General features: G+C 43.8%; 1 protein-coding gene across 3 annotated transcripts in view; it reads left to right on the top strand.

Annotated features, from left to right (window-relative positions):
- znf385b (zinc finger protein 385B) overlaps window positions 1-17374 on the top strand; it is a 167209-nt gene that overhangs the window by 137659 nt on the left and 12176 nt on the right. For all 3 annotated transcript variants that reach the window (XM_029702506.1, XM_029702507.1, XM_029702508.1), the window contains one exon: window positions 333-443. In XM_029702506.1, coding sequence (XP_029558366.1) covers window positions 333-443 — 111 coding nt within the window. The remainder of the gene's footprint in view (window positions 1-332; window positions 444-17374) is intronic.

Below are 17374 nucleotides of genomic sequence, written 5' to 3'. Positions count from 1 at the left end.
TTGAACACTACCAGGCTACCATCTGTCCTCCTTTAAGGTGTTCACTATCTACCCATTCTACTCTCCACTGACCCTGGGGTGCTGCTTGGCTGTGGGAATCTCTCTCTCTCTCCCTCTCTCTCTCCCCCTCTCCCTCTCCCTCTCCCTCTCCCTCTCCCTCTCCCTCTCCCTCTCCCTCTCTCTCTCTCTCCCCCTCTCTCCCTCTCCCTCTCCCTCTCCCTCTCCCTCTCCCTCTCTCTCTCTCTCTCTCTCTCTCTCTCTCTCTCTCTCTCTCTCTCTCTCTCTCTCAAGAACCAGTGCAATACTTAAACATTACTCTTCTTGTCTTCCAGATGGATCCCGTCCAGAAAGCTGTAATAAACCACACGTTTGGAGTCTCCATCCCTCCAAAGAAAAAACAAGTGATTTCTTGTAACATCTGTCAACTCCGCTTCAACTCAGATGTAAGTACAGTGTGTCTTTGGTTGCCGGGCTAGGACACTTTTCTGGTAGAAGACACCTACTGGTGTTACTGACTACTACATGGAGGAGAAAGTTCCGTGGTAAAAATCCTTAAGAAAAAAATATTACATTAAAACAGGATCAAACCCATGAAACAGACGTCTTAGATAAACGTAGATAAGCCTAATTAAGTCAGACATATTGTATCTCTGAGATTTGGGATAATAAAGAAAAGAAAATGATGCTCTCTGTGCTGTGAATCCTTTGGGTCAAGCTAAGAGGACGTCATATTTGTTTACAAGATGTTTACTACTGTCACGACTCCTACCGAAGGTGGCTCCCCCTCCTGCTGGGGTGGCGCTCGGCGGTCATCGTCACCGGCCTACTAGCTGCCACTGATCCCTTATTGTTTCCCCCCTTTCCGTTATTGTTTGCACCTGTTCTGTGTTGGGCTGATTAGCGGGGCTATATTAGCCAGTAGACCCGCCTGCTCTTTGTGCGGGATTGTTTCTCTGTAATTTTGCTTGTGTACACGCTGATTGTGTTTTGCTCTAGTGCGTGGTTTTGCACCGACTGTTTTCGGTCCCCTGTGTTTGGGGCACTTTGTTTTGTGTGCGCTCTGATCGCTGTTGGGGTGGCTTGTGTTTCGCCGTTGTGCTCATTAAAAGCCACTACCCTGTATCGCTCCTTCCTGTGCTTGATTCCTCACCCACTATGCCCAAGACTTACAACTACCTATTATTAGTTTCAATAGCCAATCAATCCACATGCTGTAGTGTAGAATAACAGACGTGCCTCAAATGTTCTTAGGAGCCTTTGTTCCCATTTCAACCAATCAATGGCCAATCCTGAGAGTGTTTCAAACATAGCCGGTAATGCATTGTGTACAAAATGTTTTGTGGTTGTTTTGTAGTGCAGACGAGACTAGTACTGGGCAGGTGTCTAGTTTTAGACACAATATACCACAGTATGGCCTACTGTGACCAAAATGTTGTACTCTGTGGTAGTCCATAGGAAGTGGCCAGACTGGTGTACTCTGTGTTAGTCCATAGGAAGTGGCCAGACTGTTGTACTCTGTGGTAGTCCATAGGAAGTGGCCCAACTGTTGTACTATGTGGTAGTCCATAGGAAGTGGCCAGACTGTTGTACTCTGTATTAGCCCATAGGAAGAGTCCAGTCGGTTGCAAGGCATTATTGGTGGGATATCAGGTAACAAAAGGGCCTGGCCTATGTTAAAAGTGTTTTAAAAAGTACAAAGTGTTTGTTAGGTGTTAAGCCAGTGTTAAAATATGCTTAAAATTATTAAAATACAAAAAAAAAAAGCGATTGTGATTGTGTTGAATTGTGTTTTGGAAATAAAGATAGACATGGTTTTAAAAAAGATGTGGTAATATTTAATTCAGTACAGAAATGTGTAGGCAGCTTAACGTACCCTGTCCCTTGGCTCAATTTACCCCATACCCAGGGTAAGTTGTGCCAAGAGACCACTTTTTTGGGACAAGCTATGTTTTCAAACCTGTAATGTTTACATGAATTATGATTTTTTTTTTCCAGGGTCACACAACAATAAATATATTACCGGTTCGGTCTTATATGTAGCAAAATTGGAAATTGTGTTTTTTACATTGGATAAAAGTAGAGACTCAGAGCTAGAAAATGGCATAGCATACACTACAGTTGAGGAACAATGGGAAAGTAGTTCTGCTTTGAAAGTTGATACATTTGTAACCTCCCTTTTGAGAAAACGACCCTTGAATGTTTTGGTAAACCTACTGGAGAGTTTCTCTTTGTCTACACCCATTCAGCATTGTTCACACCCTCTTAAGCCTTATCACCACCCATTTCTTTAATGATTCACATGTGATACCATGTACTAAACAACCAAAGATTTCAAGACTAAAGGCTGGTTTTTACTACATCTATCGACAGTTGTTGCATCATGAACATACTATTGTCGTCCAAAATCAAACTTGTCGTTGTCGTTATGAAAAAGTATAAACACAAAAACTACAGGCTGCATGACATCAGCAGCCTGGTGGTCCAAAATAGCATAACTAGTGTATTTTAACACCAATAAATCCACCCGTCAATCTAACAAATCAGGCAACTAAAATAAACTTTCTGAACAATGTTTTGGTACATTTCTAGCTTGTTAGCTAGCTAGCTAATGTTAAGTTAGCTGGCTAGCCAGTTCAAATAATGACCATATCATATAGCTGAAAACGTCTTTACTTTAGCTCATTTGTCTTCATTATTACAGAAAATAAACTCACAAGAGACTAGTCAAGGATCATATCACCTTTACCTTACCTGGCACCCTAGACCCTCTTCAATTTGCTTACAGCCCCAATAGGTCCACAGACAATGCAATCGCCATCGCACTGCACACTGCCCTATCCCATTTGGACAAGAGGAATACCTATGTAAGAATGCTGTTCATTGACTATAGCTCAGCATTCAACACCATAGTACCCTCCAAACTCATCATTAAGCTTGAGGCCCTGGGTCTGAACCCTGCCCTGTGCAACCGCCCCCAGGTGGTGAAGGTAGGAAAAAACACCTTCACTTCGCTGATCCTCCTGTACTCCCTGTTCACCAATGACTGCGTGGCCCCTGGAGTGTGGTGCCAGGAAAATAACCTCTCACCCAACGTCAACAAAACAAAGGAGCTGTTCGTGGACTTCAGGAAACAGCAGAGGGAGCACCCCCCTATCCAGATCGATGGGACCGCAGTGGAGAAGATGGAAAGCTTCAAGTTCCTCGGCATACACATCACTGAAAAACTGAAATGGTTCATTCAGACAGTGTGGTGAAGAAGGTGCAACAGCGCCTCTTCAACCTCAGGAGGCTGAAGAAATGTGTCTTGGCCCCTAAAACCCTCACAAACTTTTACAGATGCACAATTGAGAGCATCCTGTCAGGCTGTATCACCACTGTGTGACCAGTCTATTGTGGTCAACGCCCAACGCATCACCGGGGGCAAACTCCCTTCCCTCCAGTACACCTACAGCACCCAATGTCACAGGATGGCCAAAAAGATCATCAAGGACAACAACCACCCGAGCCACTGCCTGTTCACCCCGCTTCTCCTAGATGGATGCTTCTCCCTCTCTGTCACGGATGCCATGGTTGCCCTTAGTTTGAAGATGCAATCCGGCCACAGGTGTTTTATACAACAGCCTTCTGTGGGTTCTCTTTTCGACTCCCTCTGCATATTTGCAATCAAACACAATCATTTTCTCCATCTCCTTAGCTATCATACTCTAATTCCACCGGGCATTCCACTGATTTCAAAACTCAGTCATCCAGAAAGTGGAGAGAAACACTTTTGCAGTTCTTCTACGTGATATCTTTCAAAAAAGCTGGGTTAGAAAGGTTTACCTACACATACTGACCAGCTCATGTTTTAGACAGAAGCATGCTACATGGCAGACCAATCCAAACTCATCTTTCTGCATGTCCAGTCCATCCATTATGTCAGCCAATCATGGCTAGCGGGAAGGTTCCTGTCTTTTCCATGGCTAAACCAACTAGGCTCGTAATTTAACAATTGTATTCGTATTTACAGATGGCATACACGTTTGTTATTAAGGCACATGAAAGTTCACATGTTCCGGAAGGCATTTCTGCCAAAAAAGACATTTCGATTAATAAAAAGTTTACATTCAAATGCCACTCCTGTGAAGTAGTGACATGCGACATATGCCTAGTTTCCTAAAAAGAGTCTCATGTATGTAGATATCTTTGTTAGAAAGAATACAATATTTACTCTGTAGTACCCAATAGGGAAAGTTTTGGAGACCAAATTGTACAGGTGGACTACTTTGTAGTATTTGGTGACAGACGAAACATTATAATATACTAACTATCCAGACCAAAGGAGATATGGTTCTGGGTGCCGAGATTACCAACTGTGTGGCCAGTCTATTGTGGTCTGTTTTCCCCCATAAGGAAGTGGTAATTACTTCCTGTATTGCTGTGTTGTTCTCTCTCTGCTGGCCTTTTGTGACAGACAAAACATTATAATATACTAACTGTCCAGACCAAAGGAGAAATGGTTCTGGGTGCCGAGATTACCAACTGTGTGGCCAGTCTATTGTGGTCTGTTTTCCCCCATAAGGAAGTGGTAATTACTTCCTGTGTTGCTGTGTTGTTCTCTCTCTGCTGGCCTTGATTAAGGCATTATAATAGGAGATAAATTATTTTGGGTTGGCAGAGAGCCCAGTCTGATACAGGGGTCCTACTGTGAGGAGTAATTGAGGAAAGATTTCTCCAATGGCACCCTATTCCCTATAAAGTACACTACTTTTGACTATGGGCCCTGGACAAAAGTAGTGCACTGGAATAGAGTACCATTTCAGACTCCGCATTGGGGATTTTATCACCAGGGTTTGTTGTTTGTCTTCTGTTGTGTTCTAGATCTAGATTGTAAGCAAACAGGAACAATTGTTGGCACGTTCTCTCCATCACGATCCCTAAACCACTGAAAGCTCCTGGATGTTTGAGAAACACATACTGTAGCTAGACATAATCACATTGCTAGAGGGACTCAAGGTGTTCTTCCTCTCCCTCCCGTTGTTGTCCCCAGCTGGGTGTAATTGCTTGATTGTTATCGACTGTGAAACTCTCCTTTTCCAACAGAGATGACTGTGGGAGATTAAAGTTGTGGCCACTTCTACTTATTTTCTTTCCCAGTACCAAGGAAGAGAGGAAAAAGGATTTAATTTGTCATGACAACGTAAAGGGTTCTGTTCTCAAGATAAGTATTAAAGAATGCTTTCAAGAGAAGCAAACCATCTCTCTCTGTCTGTCTGTCTCTCTATCTGCTCTCTCTCTCTGTCTGGAAGAGTTCACGGGGGGTGAAGCCTGAACTATCAAAGAAGTTGCTGCTAACAAATGTTTTTGATGCTAATCCTGGTTGCATGTATCCTCCATATTGTGATCCATGCAGGGAGAAAGGCCTGTCTCTACCAGTCTCCTCTCTGTCTCTACCAGTCTCCTTCCTTGCCTCTCTGTTTGGAGACTGTCACAAGTTGCATCCCAAATGGCACCCTATTCCATACACAGTGCACTACCTTTGACCAGATGGGCTCTAGAGGCCCTGGTCAAAAGTAGGGCACTATATAGGGAAAAGGGTGCCATTGTCTAAAGACTCTCACAGTCACTCTGAAGCCACTCAGCACCCCCTTAACATGAAGAGAAGGCCCTGTTGAAGTGTCAAGAGAGATTTGGCCCTGTGTCACCAACCCTGACACATTTGATATTACATTACTTCATCCTCTGTCAAACTCACACAACTCTCTATACTGTATAAAGGTACGGCAGACCTGTTCTTGCTATTCTTTTGTTGATCATAACACACAGGAAGGATTTTTACGGCCCAGTACTCCAGGAGATATACATCATCACACACTGGAGGAAATAGAAAGTGCTTTAAGTAAGCCTGGACTGTCTCGCTAATGGCACCCTATTCCTATGGGCCCTGGTCTAAAATAGTACACTATAAATGGAAAATGTTGCCATTTGTGACACTCACTTGGATTAGAAATCACTTGGATTAGAAAAAACTAAGTGGCTTAAAGGAAACATGATTACTCATAATGTCTTTTACTTTGAGCATTATGCCCTCTTAGCACTGTCACTCTGGTGCTTGTCTGCCTTGTTGTTAATGCAGTGCAGGAAAGACATCCCACTGGGCCCAAACTGGTTAAATCTCTGTTAGCATGCAAAGGTCGAAGGTCTGTGGAGAGCTTCACAATTGCTATAATGATGTTCAGAATGTAAAACAGCATTGATCCCTTGCACTACGTACTTTTAATGTAATTTCAACTGCAATCCAGCTCATTTGGTTGTGCTATTAGGTGAAGCACGGTGACAACACATTCAGTTGTTGTATAAATACAAAATATCTGACATTGTATTTCCATTTTAACTTTGTTGTGCTTTTAAATGGTTCAAAGTGCAGTGATACCACTTCTTGCTGTTGTGTTTTTGAGTGGGTGAATGAAGGTTGAAATCTCATTGATCAACATCTCAACCAAATATTACCTACATTTCCTGGTTGAAATTACGTGGTGTGCCCAGACAGGGGTCATTAAAGCACTGATGCCTTTCCATCCCTGTCCCCATCCTGCTGCTGCTGCTGTGAATGGAAAACTGAAGAGTGCTGTAGCTGCTCTGTGCCATCCAATTCAGGAGTCAGATGGGTGAGAGGAGGGGAGGGGAGGAGAGGGGAGGAGAGGACAGGGGAGAGGAGAGGAGAGGAGAGGAGGGGAGGGGAGAGGAGAGGAGAGGAGAGGAGAGGAGAGGAGAGGAGAGGAGAGGAGAGGAGAGGAGAGGAGAGGAGAGGAGAGGACGCCTGTGGATCTTAGCACTCCCTTAATGAGATTCTAATGAAGTTTCAAGTGCTGAACAATTTGTCATAGTGGCTTTGTCTGCCGCTCAGGAGGAGCAATAGTCAGCGTCCCAAATGGCACTTTATTTCCTATAGTGTACTACTTTTGAATGGGCTGTGTCAAAAGTAGTGCATTATATAGTGAATAGAGTGCCACTTGGGATGCCGACATAGAAATAGAATGAGTGAACAGCTGTTAAATATACAATACTGTATACCGGAAGGCCTGGTGCTAGGTGACAGCACTGTGAGCATGGTAAGCACACCGCACTGCAAATAAAATGACCTCACTAGACAACCGATCACCTTCTCCCAAGGATGTGACTAACAACCTAATAAAAGATTTAGCTGCCCTCCAGATTTCTCACAGAAATGTTTGCTTATGTGGACAATACCATAATCCCTGCTGCTGAGTATATATGAGTAAAGTCATGATTAAAGATGAAGGGAAACCAATCTGGAATTTAGAATTGCCTCCTTTAAACCCAATTTATTCAAGATACATTATTGCCTTTGTGATAAGGGTAAATTGCACAACGTTTACAGTGTGGTAGCTATCTCTCTGATGTTGGATAGGCTTTAAGTGGAATGCCTTGTAATTCACAGAGCCTTGCAAGTTGCTACCATTTAAGCAATTTTTGAGTACACGACTCAAAATTGGTTTTATTGCATTTCCATACCAGCATGGTTGGCCCTTATATTATGACTGTGAAAGAGCATTCAAGTCAACGTCTGTGGTATTTAACATCCTCAATCAGAACCTTTTAACAGCTAGCGGTTTAGTCAGTGTCCCAAATGGCACCCTATTCCCCACATAGTGCACTAACTACCATAGGGCCCTGGTCAAAAGTAGTGCACTTTATAGGGAATATGGTGCCATTTGGGACAAATACTTAGAAATTAATCATATTAGTTAAAGGCTTCTGATTAATGCCTGTCCAGCAGTGGTTTATGTGCAGCCTCTATAAAATAAATGTCTCTCTTTTATATTGCATGAATCATTTTAAATATGTAACTATGCTTCAGGCTAAACCCACAGGCAAACTGACAGGGCCATAAAATGTGTTTTTTTTAATTAAAACTTAATCTCAGTTTTTTCCCACTGTGAAAAAGAGCTTTTCGATTTGCTCTTTTGCAATATAAAAAAACTTTCACAGATGGCTATTGGCTACCAGACATACCAACTGCAATCATTCTCAAAGATCTTGATGAAATAACTCTCACGACATTCACCAGTATATTGCTCCAATGTCTATCTGTCTGAACCCTTCCACTGTTATTTATGAAACTATCCGCTTTTTAATTCATTGTTGAAGAATGTCGAGAGAGAGAGAGAGAGAGACAGAGAGAGAGAGAGAGAGAGAAGATCATCTGCCCTGTATGTTTGAAGTCAGACCAATATTGGATTGATACAGCTCAGAGGGCTGCAGGCTCTATCCTAAACCATTTTGCGTTCAATTGAAGAGAGAGACATCTCATTCAGATGAAAGCAAAGCCAGCAGGCACTGTGAGGAAGCAAGCTCTTTCCTCAGAAGCCATGTCATTTTAGGTTAGCTGTGGTGTCAACACTCAGTGGCTGTGTGTGTGTGTATGTGTGTGTGTGGGGATCTCACACGCACGTGTGTGTGTGTGTGTGTGTGTGTGTGTGTGTGTGTGTGTGTGTGTGTGTGTGTGTGTGTGGTGTGCGCCGCAAGCACATGTTTGTGTGTAAGCTGTGTGTGCACACGCGCATGTGTCTATATATGATCCAGCTGAGCTCAGTTCCCTAGTTTGGAGGAAGCTCCATGTGAAACATACCTGAGATGGCAGATATGATACAAACACAAACACAACCTGCTTTCCTCATTAAAGCTTAATGATGTTGTAGTATGAGAAGTGTAGATAAGACTTGGCTTCATTAAAGTGGAGCTCTACTACACCCCTTAAAGTAGTGGTACTCAAGTCAGGGTCTTTTGATGGCGCCGGAGAAGAAGGCTGACGTTTTACGTGTTCCTATCCAATTATTTTATTTTTTTGTTTCTTTGCGTTGTTCGTAACTTATTTTTCAACTTATTTTGAACATAATGTTGCTGCTACCGTCTCTTATGACCGAAAATAACTTCTGGACATCAGAACTGCGATTACTCACCACGGACTGGCAGAATCCTTTTTTTCCTTTAACGAGTCCGATGAGCCCGACGTGAATGACATACTGCTTTCCCAACAACAGGCCCAGATCCCCAGTTATGTGCATGAAGAGAAGGCGGAGAAAAAGGGTCCGGAGGGCGGGCTGCCTTCTGAGAATTCGTAGGCGATCGAATAAACCCCCACTGCCTTCCATTCTGCTAGCAAACGAGCAACCTTTGGAAAATAAAATTGATGACCTATGAGGAAGATTAAACTACCAACGGGACATTCAAAACTGTAATATCATATGCTTCACGGAGTCGTGGCTGAACGACGACATTATTAACATACAGCTGGCTGGTTATACGCTGTATCGGCAGGATAGAACAGCGGCGTCTGGTAAGACAAGGAGGAGCGGACTATGTATTTTTGTAAATAACAGCTGGTGCATGATATCTAAGGAAGTCTCAAGGTTTTGCTCGCCTGAGGTAGAGTATCTCATGATAAGCTGTTGACCACACTATCTACCAAGAGAGTTTTCATCTGAATTTTTCGTAGCTGTCTACATACCACCACAGACTGAGGCTGGCACTAAGACCGCACTCAATGAGCTGTATTCCACCATAAGCAAACAGGAAAATGCTCACCCAGAAGCGGCGCTCCTAGTGGCCGGGGACTTTAATGCAGGGAAACTTAAATTGGTCTTACCAAATTTCTATCAGCATGTTAAATGAGCAACCAGAGGGGAAAAAACTCTGGACCACCTTTACTCCACACACAGAGACGCATACAAAGCTCTCCCTCGCCCTCCATTTGGCAAATCTGACCATAATTCTATCCTCCTGAATCCTGCTTACAAGCAAAAATTGAAACAGGAAGCACCAGTGACTTGATCAATAAAAAAGTGGTCAGGTGAAGCAGATGCTAAGCTACAGGACTGTTTTGCTATCACAGACTGAAATATGTTCCGGGATTCCTCCGATGGCATTGAGGAGTACACCACATCAGTCATTGGCTTCATCAATAAGTGCATCAATGACGTCGTCCCCACAGTGACCGTACGTACATACCCCAACCAGAAGCCATGGATTACAGCCAACATGAGCTAAAGACTAAAGCTGCCACTTTCATGGAGCGGGACTCTAACCCGGAAGCTTATAAGAAATCCCACTATGCTCTCTGACTAACCATCAAACAGGCAAAGCATCAATACAGGACTAAGATCGAATCGTACTACACCGGCTCTGATGCTCGTCGGATGTGGCAGGGCTTGCAAACATTACAGACTACAAAGGGAAGCATAGCCGAAAGCTGCCCAGTTACACGAGGCTACCAGACAATTTAAACTACTTCTATGCTCGCTTCGAGGCAAATAACACTGAAACATGCATGAGAGCACCAGTTGTTCCGGAAGATTGTGTGATCACGCTCTCAGCAGCCGATGTGAGTAAGACCTTTAAACAGGTCAACATTCACAAGGCCGCAGGGCCAGACGGATTACCAGGACGTGTTTCTGCGAACATGTGCTGACCAACTGGCAAGTGTCTTCACTGACATTTTCAACCTCTCCCTGTCCGAGTCTGTAATACCAACGTGTTTAAAGCAGACCACCATAGTCCCTGTGCCAAAGAACACTAAGGTAACCTGCCTAAATGACTACCGACCCGTAGCAGTCACGTCTGTAGCCATGAAGTGCTTTGAAAGCCTGGTCATGGCTCACATCAATCCCATTATCCCAGAAACCCTAGGTCCACTCCAATTTGCATACCACCCTAACAGATCCACAGATGATGCAATCTCTATTGCACTCCACACTGCCCTTTCCCACCTGGACAAAGGGAATACCTATGTGAGAATGCTATTCATTGACTACAGCTCAGTGTTCAACACCATAGTGCCCTCAAAGCTCATCAATAAGCTAAGGACCCTGTGACTAAACACCTCCCTCTGCAACTGGATCCTGGACTTCCTGACGGGCCGCCCCCCAGGTGGTAAGGGTAGGTAACAACACATCCGCCACACTGATCCTCAACACTGGAGCCCCTCAGGGGTGCGTGCTCAGTCCCCTCCTGTACTCTCTGTTCACTCATGACTGCACGGCCAGGCACCAACACCATCGACTCCAACACCATCATTAAGTTTGCAGACGTCACAATAGTGGTAGGCCTGATCACCGACAACGACGACACAGCCTATAGGGAGGAGGTCAGAGAGCTGGTAGTGTGATGCCAGGTCAACAACCTCTCCCTCAACGTGATCAAGACAAAGGAGATGATTGTGGACTACAGGAAAAATAGGACCGAGCACACCCCCATTCTTATCGACGGGGCTGTGGTGGAGCAGGTTGAGAGCTTCAAGTTCCTTGGTGTCCACATCACCAACAAACTAACATGGTCCAAGCACACCAAGACAGTCGTAAAGAGGGCATGACAAAACCTATTCCCCCTCAGGAGACTGAAAAGATTTGGCATGGGTCCTCAGATCCTCAAAAGGTTCTACAGCTGCACCATCGAGAGCATCCTGCCTGGTTGCATCACTGGTTGTATGGCAACTGCTCGTCCTCCGACCGTAAGGCACTAGAGAGGGTAGTGCGTACAGCCCAGTACATCACTGGGGCAAATCTTCCTGCCATCCAGGACCTCTATACCAGGTGGTGTCAGAGGAAGCCCCTAAAAATTGTCAGACTCCAACCACCCTAGTCATAGACTGTTCTCTCTGCTACCACACGACAAGCGGTACCTGAAGCTTCTAAACAGCTTCTACCCCCAATCACATGATTTCAAGAGAAATTTCACATGCAAAATCATGTGAATTTTTTTTTGTTGAAACACTTCATATGTGTAGTTCCATGTTATTAAATGTGTAGTTCCATGTTATCACATGTGTAGTTCCATGTCACTTCACATAAGATCAAGTGATCACATGAAAAGTTTTTTTGGAACAATTCACGTGATCACATGTAAAATGAATGTGGTATTTACATAAGATTTTAATTAGCTATGATTAATATAGTGGCTGTTTCTTAACACTTAATAGGATGATCTTTGTTTTCTGGAGAAACAGTAGATTAGAAGAAGACCCAAAGGTCAGGCCATTCCAGATTAACCCTGTCTTTAAAACGAAACTCTCCACGTTAACTAGACCACAACACATCTTCCCCTCAATTAGCCTCAACAGGAGTGGGAATAAAACAAACACACCAATAATATATCACCACAAAGAGAATTTGTAGAAATCGTGGCACTTTTATTTATTCAACCAGTAACGAAGTTTCAAGTTTATTTGTCATGTGTAATGAATATTCACTTGAGCTCTCATGATAATGCATATTTCCAGATTAGCTGCTATTAAAAGTTCCAGTTAACGAGGCCACAACACCACACAAAACACATCTGCCGGCCTTCTCAAGTGGCCTCACTAAGAGTGGAAAAGAAAACAGCTATAATACCATAACACACTGCAATAGTATTTCCTATAAACATAGAAATCATGGCACATTCTTTTTTAAATTAACTTTTATCTAGTCTATTTAGTTTGATTTTATATTTAATTAGTCAACCAGTAACAGTTATTGGGTAACCAATGTGTGTTTAGATTCCGTGAGATTTCCACCATGAGAATGCCGTTTGCCAGGTCTAAAAAGTACACTAATTTTACAGTATCTACAAAGAAAGCTTTTGGGAAGGAGCCAGGGCACCAGGGTGAGGTTGCATGCGCTGAGACTGTGACTGTGGTGAACTTAGAGACTAAGGTACTAGTTGTGACAGCTTGCGTGAAAACACAGACCATAAATAGAGCATAATTGTCTGATTCATCTCAGTGATTCAGCTACATATGCACATGCACACGCATGCACGTACTGTACTGTATGCATTGCAGTACAGGAGTGTGTCACAAGAATGCTTGCTCCTGAAAGATAGAGAGACAGAGAGAGGCATAGAGAGAGAAACAGATAAAGAAAGAGAGAGGGATACAGAGTGTATTTCAAGAGCACTTGTCCAACTCCATTCACAAGACTGGCACTTGGGCCTCCAGCTTTAAATGTCTCTATAAATTCTCTCTGCTAGTCCACAGAGTGCTGACATAATGCATACCTACGGTGTCTGTAATGGAGAACAAATGCAAACACTACTCAGTATGGCCTAAAGACAGCTTGTAACAGTGTGCCAATGCGTTTCTATTTGAAAGGTTTGTTTGTACACAGTGCTTAACTTGGGATGAAAGAAGTGCAGGAGCTGTCTTTTTCCAAGTCGGTCCATTAGATTATGCTTACCGATATTCACAAATTACATTATGCTATAGAAACCTCTATAGACACATTATTCACTGTTAAGGTTTTATACACATTTTCCATGACTTCTCCATGACTTTTAACCAAATTTGAATTACTATTATTATAGCCTACATGAAAAACGAAGCATTATTGACACTGGAAGGTTGCTGTGTCTGATCCCATGTACCTACCATCTCTTGCTGTTGTGCCCTTGACCAAGGCACTTAACCCCCCACAAAGTTTAACTGTAATGTGGTCAACCCCCCATCTGGAGAGCTCCTGTGTGTGCAGGCTTTTAATCCAGCCCTGAAACACCCAAGTCTGCTTATCAAGGTCCTGTTGAACAGCTGATGTTTAGGCTACGATGTGGTTAGACCAGGGCTTGAACAAAAGTCTGCAAACCCATGCAGTATCTATCCTGGAGGATGGTATAAAATATTGCAACATTACAACCAAATTCTTGTCTTTATAAAATTATTCCCTCAATCAATGAATCAGGGATCAAATGGATAAGGTAGTCTACTTCAAAGCAAGATATCTAACTAGACATGTTTATATTCACAATACTGTATATACAAAAGTAGGAAGACACCTCTTCAAATTTGTGGATTCGGCTATTTCAGCCACATCTGTTGCTGACAGGCGTATAAAATCGAGCACTCAGCCATGCAATCTCCATAGTCAAACATTGCCAGTAGAATGGCCTTACTGAAGAGCTCAGTGTCTTTCAACGTGGCACCGTCATAGGATGCCACCTTTCCAACAAGTCAGTTAGTCAAATTTCTGAACCTGTTAGAACCTGCCCTGGTCAACTGTAAGTGCTGTTATTGTGAAGTGGAGATGTCTAGGCGCAACAACAGCTCACCCGCGAAGCGGCCACAAAAGCTCACAGAACGGGACCTCTGTGGGTTTCCATGGCCGAGCAGTGACACACAACCCTAAAATCACCATGTGCAATGCCAAGCGTCAGCTGGAGTGGTGTAAATCTTGCCGCCATTGGACTCTGGAGTGATGGAAATGCGTTCTCTGGAGTGATGAATCACATTTCACCATCTGGCAGTCCAATGGACTAATCTGGGTTTGGCGGATGCCAGGAGAACGCTATATGCCGCCTCAATGCATATTGCCAACTGTAAAGTTAGGTGGAGGAGGAATAATGGTCTGGGGCTGTTTGTCATGGGCTAGGCACCTTAGTTTCAGTGAAGGGAAATCTTAACACTACAGAATACAGTGACGATTTTGTGCTTCCAACTTTGTGGCAACAGTTTGGGGAAGGCCCTTCCTGTTTCAGCATGACAATGCCCCTGTGCACAAAGCGAGGTCCATACAGAAATATTTTGTCGAGATCGGTGTGGAAGAGCTTTATTTATTATTTTTTTTATTTAACCTTTATTTATATCAGGTAGGCAAGTTGAGAACAAGTTCTCATTTACAATTGCGACCTGGCCAAGATAAAGCAAAGCAGTTTGACACATACAACACCACAGCACATGGAGTAAAACAAACATACAGTCAATAATACAGTAGAAAAATAAGTCTATATACAATGTGAACAAATGAGGTGAGAAGGGAGGTAAAGGCAAAAAAGGCCATGGTGGCAAAGTAAATACAATATAGCAAGTAAAACACTGGAATGGTAGATTTGTAGTGGAAGAAAGTGCAAAAGTAGAAATATAAATAATGGGGTGCAAAGGAGCAAAATAAATAAATACAGTAGGAGAAGAGGTAGTTGTTTGGGCTAAATTATAGATGGGCTATGTACAGGTGCAGTGATCTGTGAGCTGCTCTGACAGCTGCTGCTTAAAGCTAGTGAGGGAGATAAGTGTTTCCAGTTTCAGAGATTTTTGTAGTTCGTTCCAGTCATTGGCAGCAGAGAACTGGAAGGAGAGACGGCCAAAGAAGGAATTGGCTTTGGGGGTGACCAGAGAGCTATACCTGCTGGAGCGCGTGCTACAGGTGGGTGCTGCTATGGTGACCACTGAGCTGAGATAAGGGGGGACTTTACCTAGCAGGGTCTTGTAGATGACCTGGAGCCAATGGGTTTGGCGATGAGTATGAAGCGAGGGCCAGCCAACGAGAGCATACAGGTCGCAGTGGTGGGTAGTATATGGGTCTTTGGTGACAAAACAGATGGCACTGTGATAGACTGCATCCAGTTTATTGAGTAGGGTATTTGAGGCTATTTTGTAAATGACATCGCTGAAGTCGAGGATTGGTAGGATGGTCAGTTTTACGAGGGTATGTTTGGCAGCATGAGTGAAGGATGCTTTGTCGCGAAATAGGAAGCCAATTCTAGATTTAACTTTGGATTGGAGATGTTTGATGTGAGTCTGGAAGGAGAGCTTACAGTCTAACCAGACACCTAGGTATTTGTAGTTGTCTACATATTCTAAGTAAGAACCGTCCAGAGAAGTGATGCTGGACGGGCGGGCAGGTACAGGCAGTGATCGGTTGAAGAGCATGCATTTAGTTTTACTTGTATTTAAGAGCAGTTGGAGGCCACTGAAGGAGAGTTGTATGGCATTGAAGCTCGTCTGCAGGGTTGTTAACAGTGTCCAAAGAAGGGCCAGAAGTATACAGAATGGTGTCGTCTGCATAGAGGTGGATCAGAGACTCACCAGCAGCAAGAGCGACATCATTGATGTATACAGAGAAAAGAGTTGGATCAAGAATTGATCCCTGTGGCACCCCCATAGAGACTACCAGAGGCCTGGACAACAGGCCATCCGATTTGACACATTGAACTCTATCAGAGAAGTAGTTGGTGAAGCAGGCGAGGCAATCATTTGAGAAACCAAGGCTATTGAGTCTGCCAATGAGGATGTGGTGATTGACAGAGTCAAAAGCCTTGGCCAGGTCAATGAATACGGCAGCACAGTATTGTTTCTTGTCGATGGCGGTTACGATATCGTGACCAGCTCTGAAACCAGATTGCATAGCGGAGAAGGTGCGGTGGGATTCGAAATGGTCGGTAATCTGTTTGTTGACTTGGCTTTCGAAGACCTTAGAAAGGCAGGGTAGGATAGATATAGGTCTGTAGCAGTTTGGGTCAAGAGTGTCCCCTCCTTTGAAGAAGGGGATGACAGCAGCTGCTTTCCAATCTTTTGGAATCTCAGACGACACGAAAGAGAGGTTGAACAGGCTAGTAATAGGGGTTGCAACAATTTCGGCAGATAATTTTAGAAAGAAAGGGTTCAGATTGTCTAGCCTGGCTGATTTGTAGGGGTCCAGATTTTGCAGCTCTTTCAGAACATCAGCTGACTGGATTTGGGAGAAGGAGAAATGGGGAAGGCTTGGGCGAGTAGCTGTGGGGGGTGCAGTGCTGTTGACCACGGTAGGGGTAGCCAGGTGGAAAGCATGGCCAGCCGTAGAAAAATGCTTATTGAAATTCTCAATTGTAGTGGATTTATCGGAGGTGACAGAGTTTCCTATCCTCAGTGCAGTAGGTAGCTGGGAGGAGGTGTTCTTATTCTCCATGGACTTTACAGTGTCCCAGAACTTTTTTGAGTTTGTGTTGCAGGAAGCAAATTTCTGCTTGAAAAAGCTAGCCATGGCTTTTCTAACTGCCTGTGTATATTGGTTTCTAACTTCCCTGAAAAGTTGCATATCACGGGGGCTGTTCAATGCTAATGCAGAACGCCACAGGATGTTTTTGTGTTGGTTAAGGGCAGTCAAGTCTGGAGAGAACCAAGGGCTATATCTGTTCCTGGTTCTAAATTTCTTGAATGGGGCATGCTTATTTAAGATGGTGAGGAAGGCATTTAAAAAAAATAACCAGGCATCCTCTACTGACGGGATGAGGTCAATATCCTTCCAGGATACCCGGGCCAGGTCGATTAGAAAGGCTTGCTCGCTGAAATGTTTCAGGGAGCGTTTGACAGTGATGAGTGGAGGTTGTTTGACCGCTGACCCATTACGGATGCAGGCAATGAGGCAGTGATCGCTGAGATCTTGGTTGAAAACAGCAGAGGTGTATTTAGAGGGCAAGTTGGTTAGGATGATATCTATGAGGGTGCCCGTGTTTACGGCTTTGGGGTGGTACCTGGTAGGTTCATTGATAATTTGTGTGAGATTGAGGGCATCAAGCTTAGATTGTAGGATGGCTGGGGTGTTAAGCATGTCCCAGTTTAGGTCACCTAGCAGCACGAGCTCTGAAGATA

The sequence above is a fragment of the Salmo trutta genome, chromosome 20 (genome assembly GCF_901001165.1).
Source record: "Salmo trutta chromosome 20, fSalTru1.1, whole genome shotgun sequence".
Lineage (NCBI taxonomy): Eukaryota > Metazoa > Chordata > Actinopteri > Salmoniformes > Salmonidae > Salmo > Salmo trutta.
Note: the sequence above shows the minus strand (reverse complement) of the source record. Positions and strands in the feature narration are given on the sequence as shown.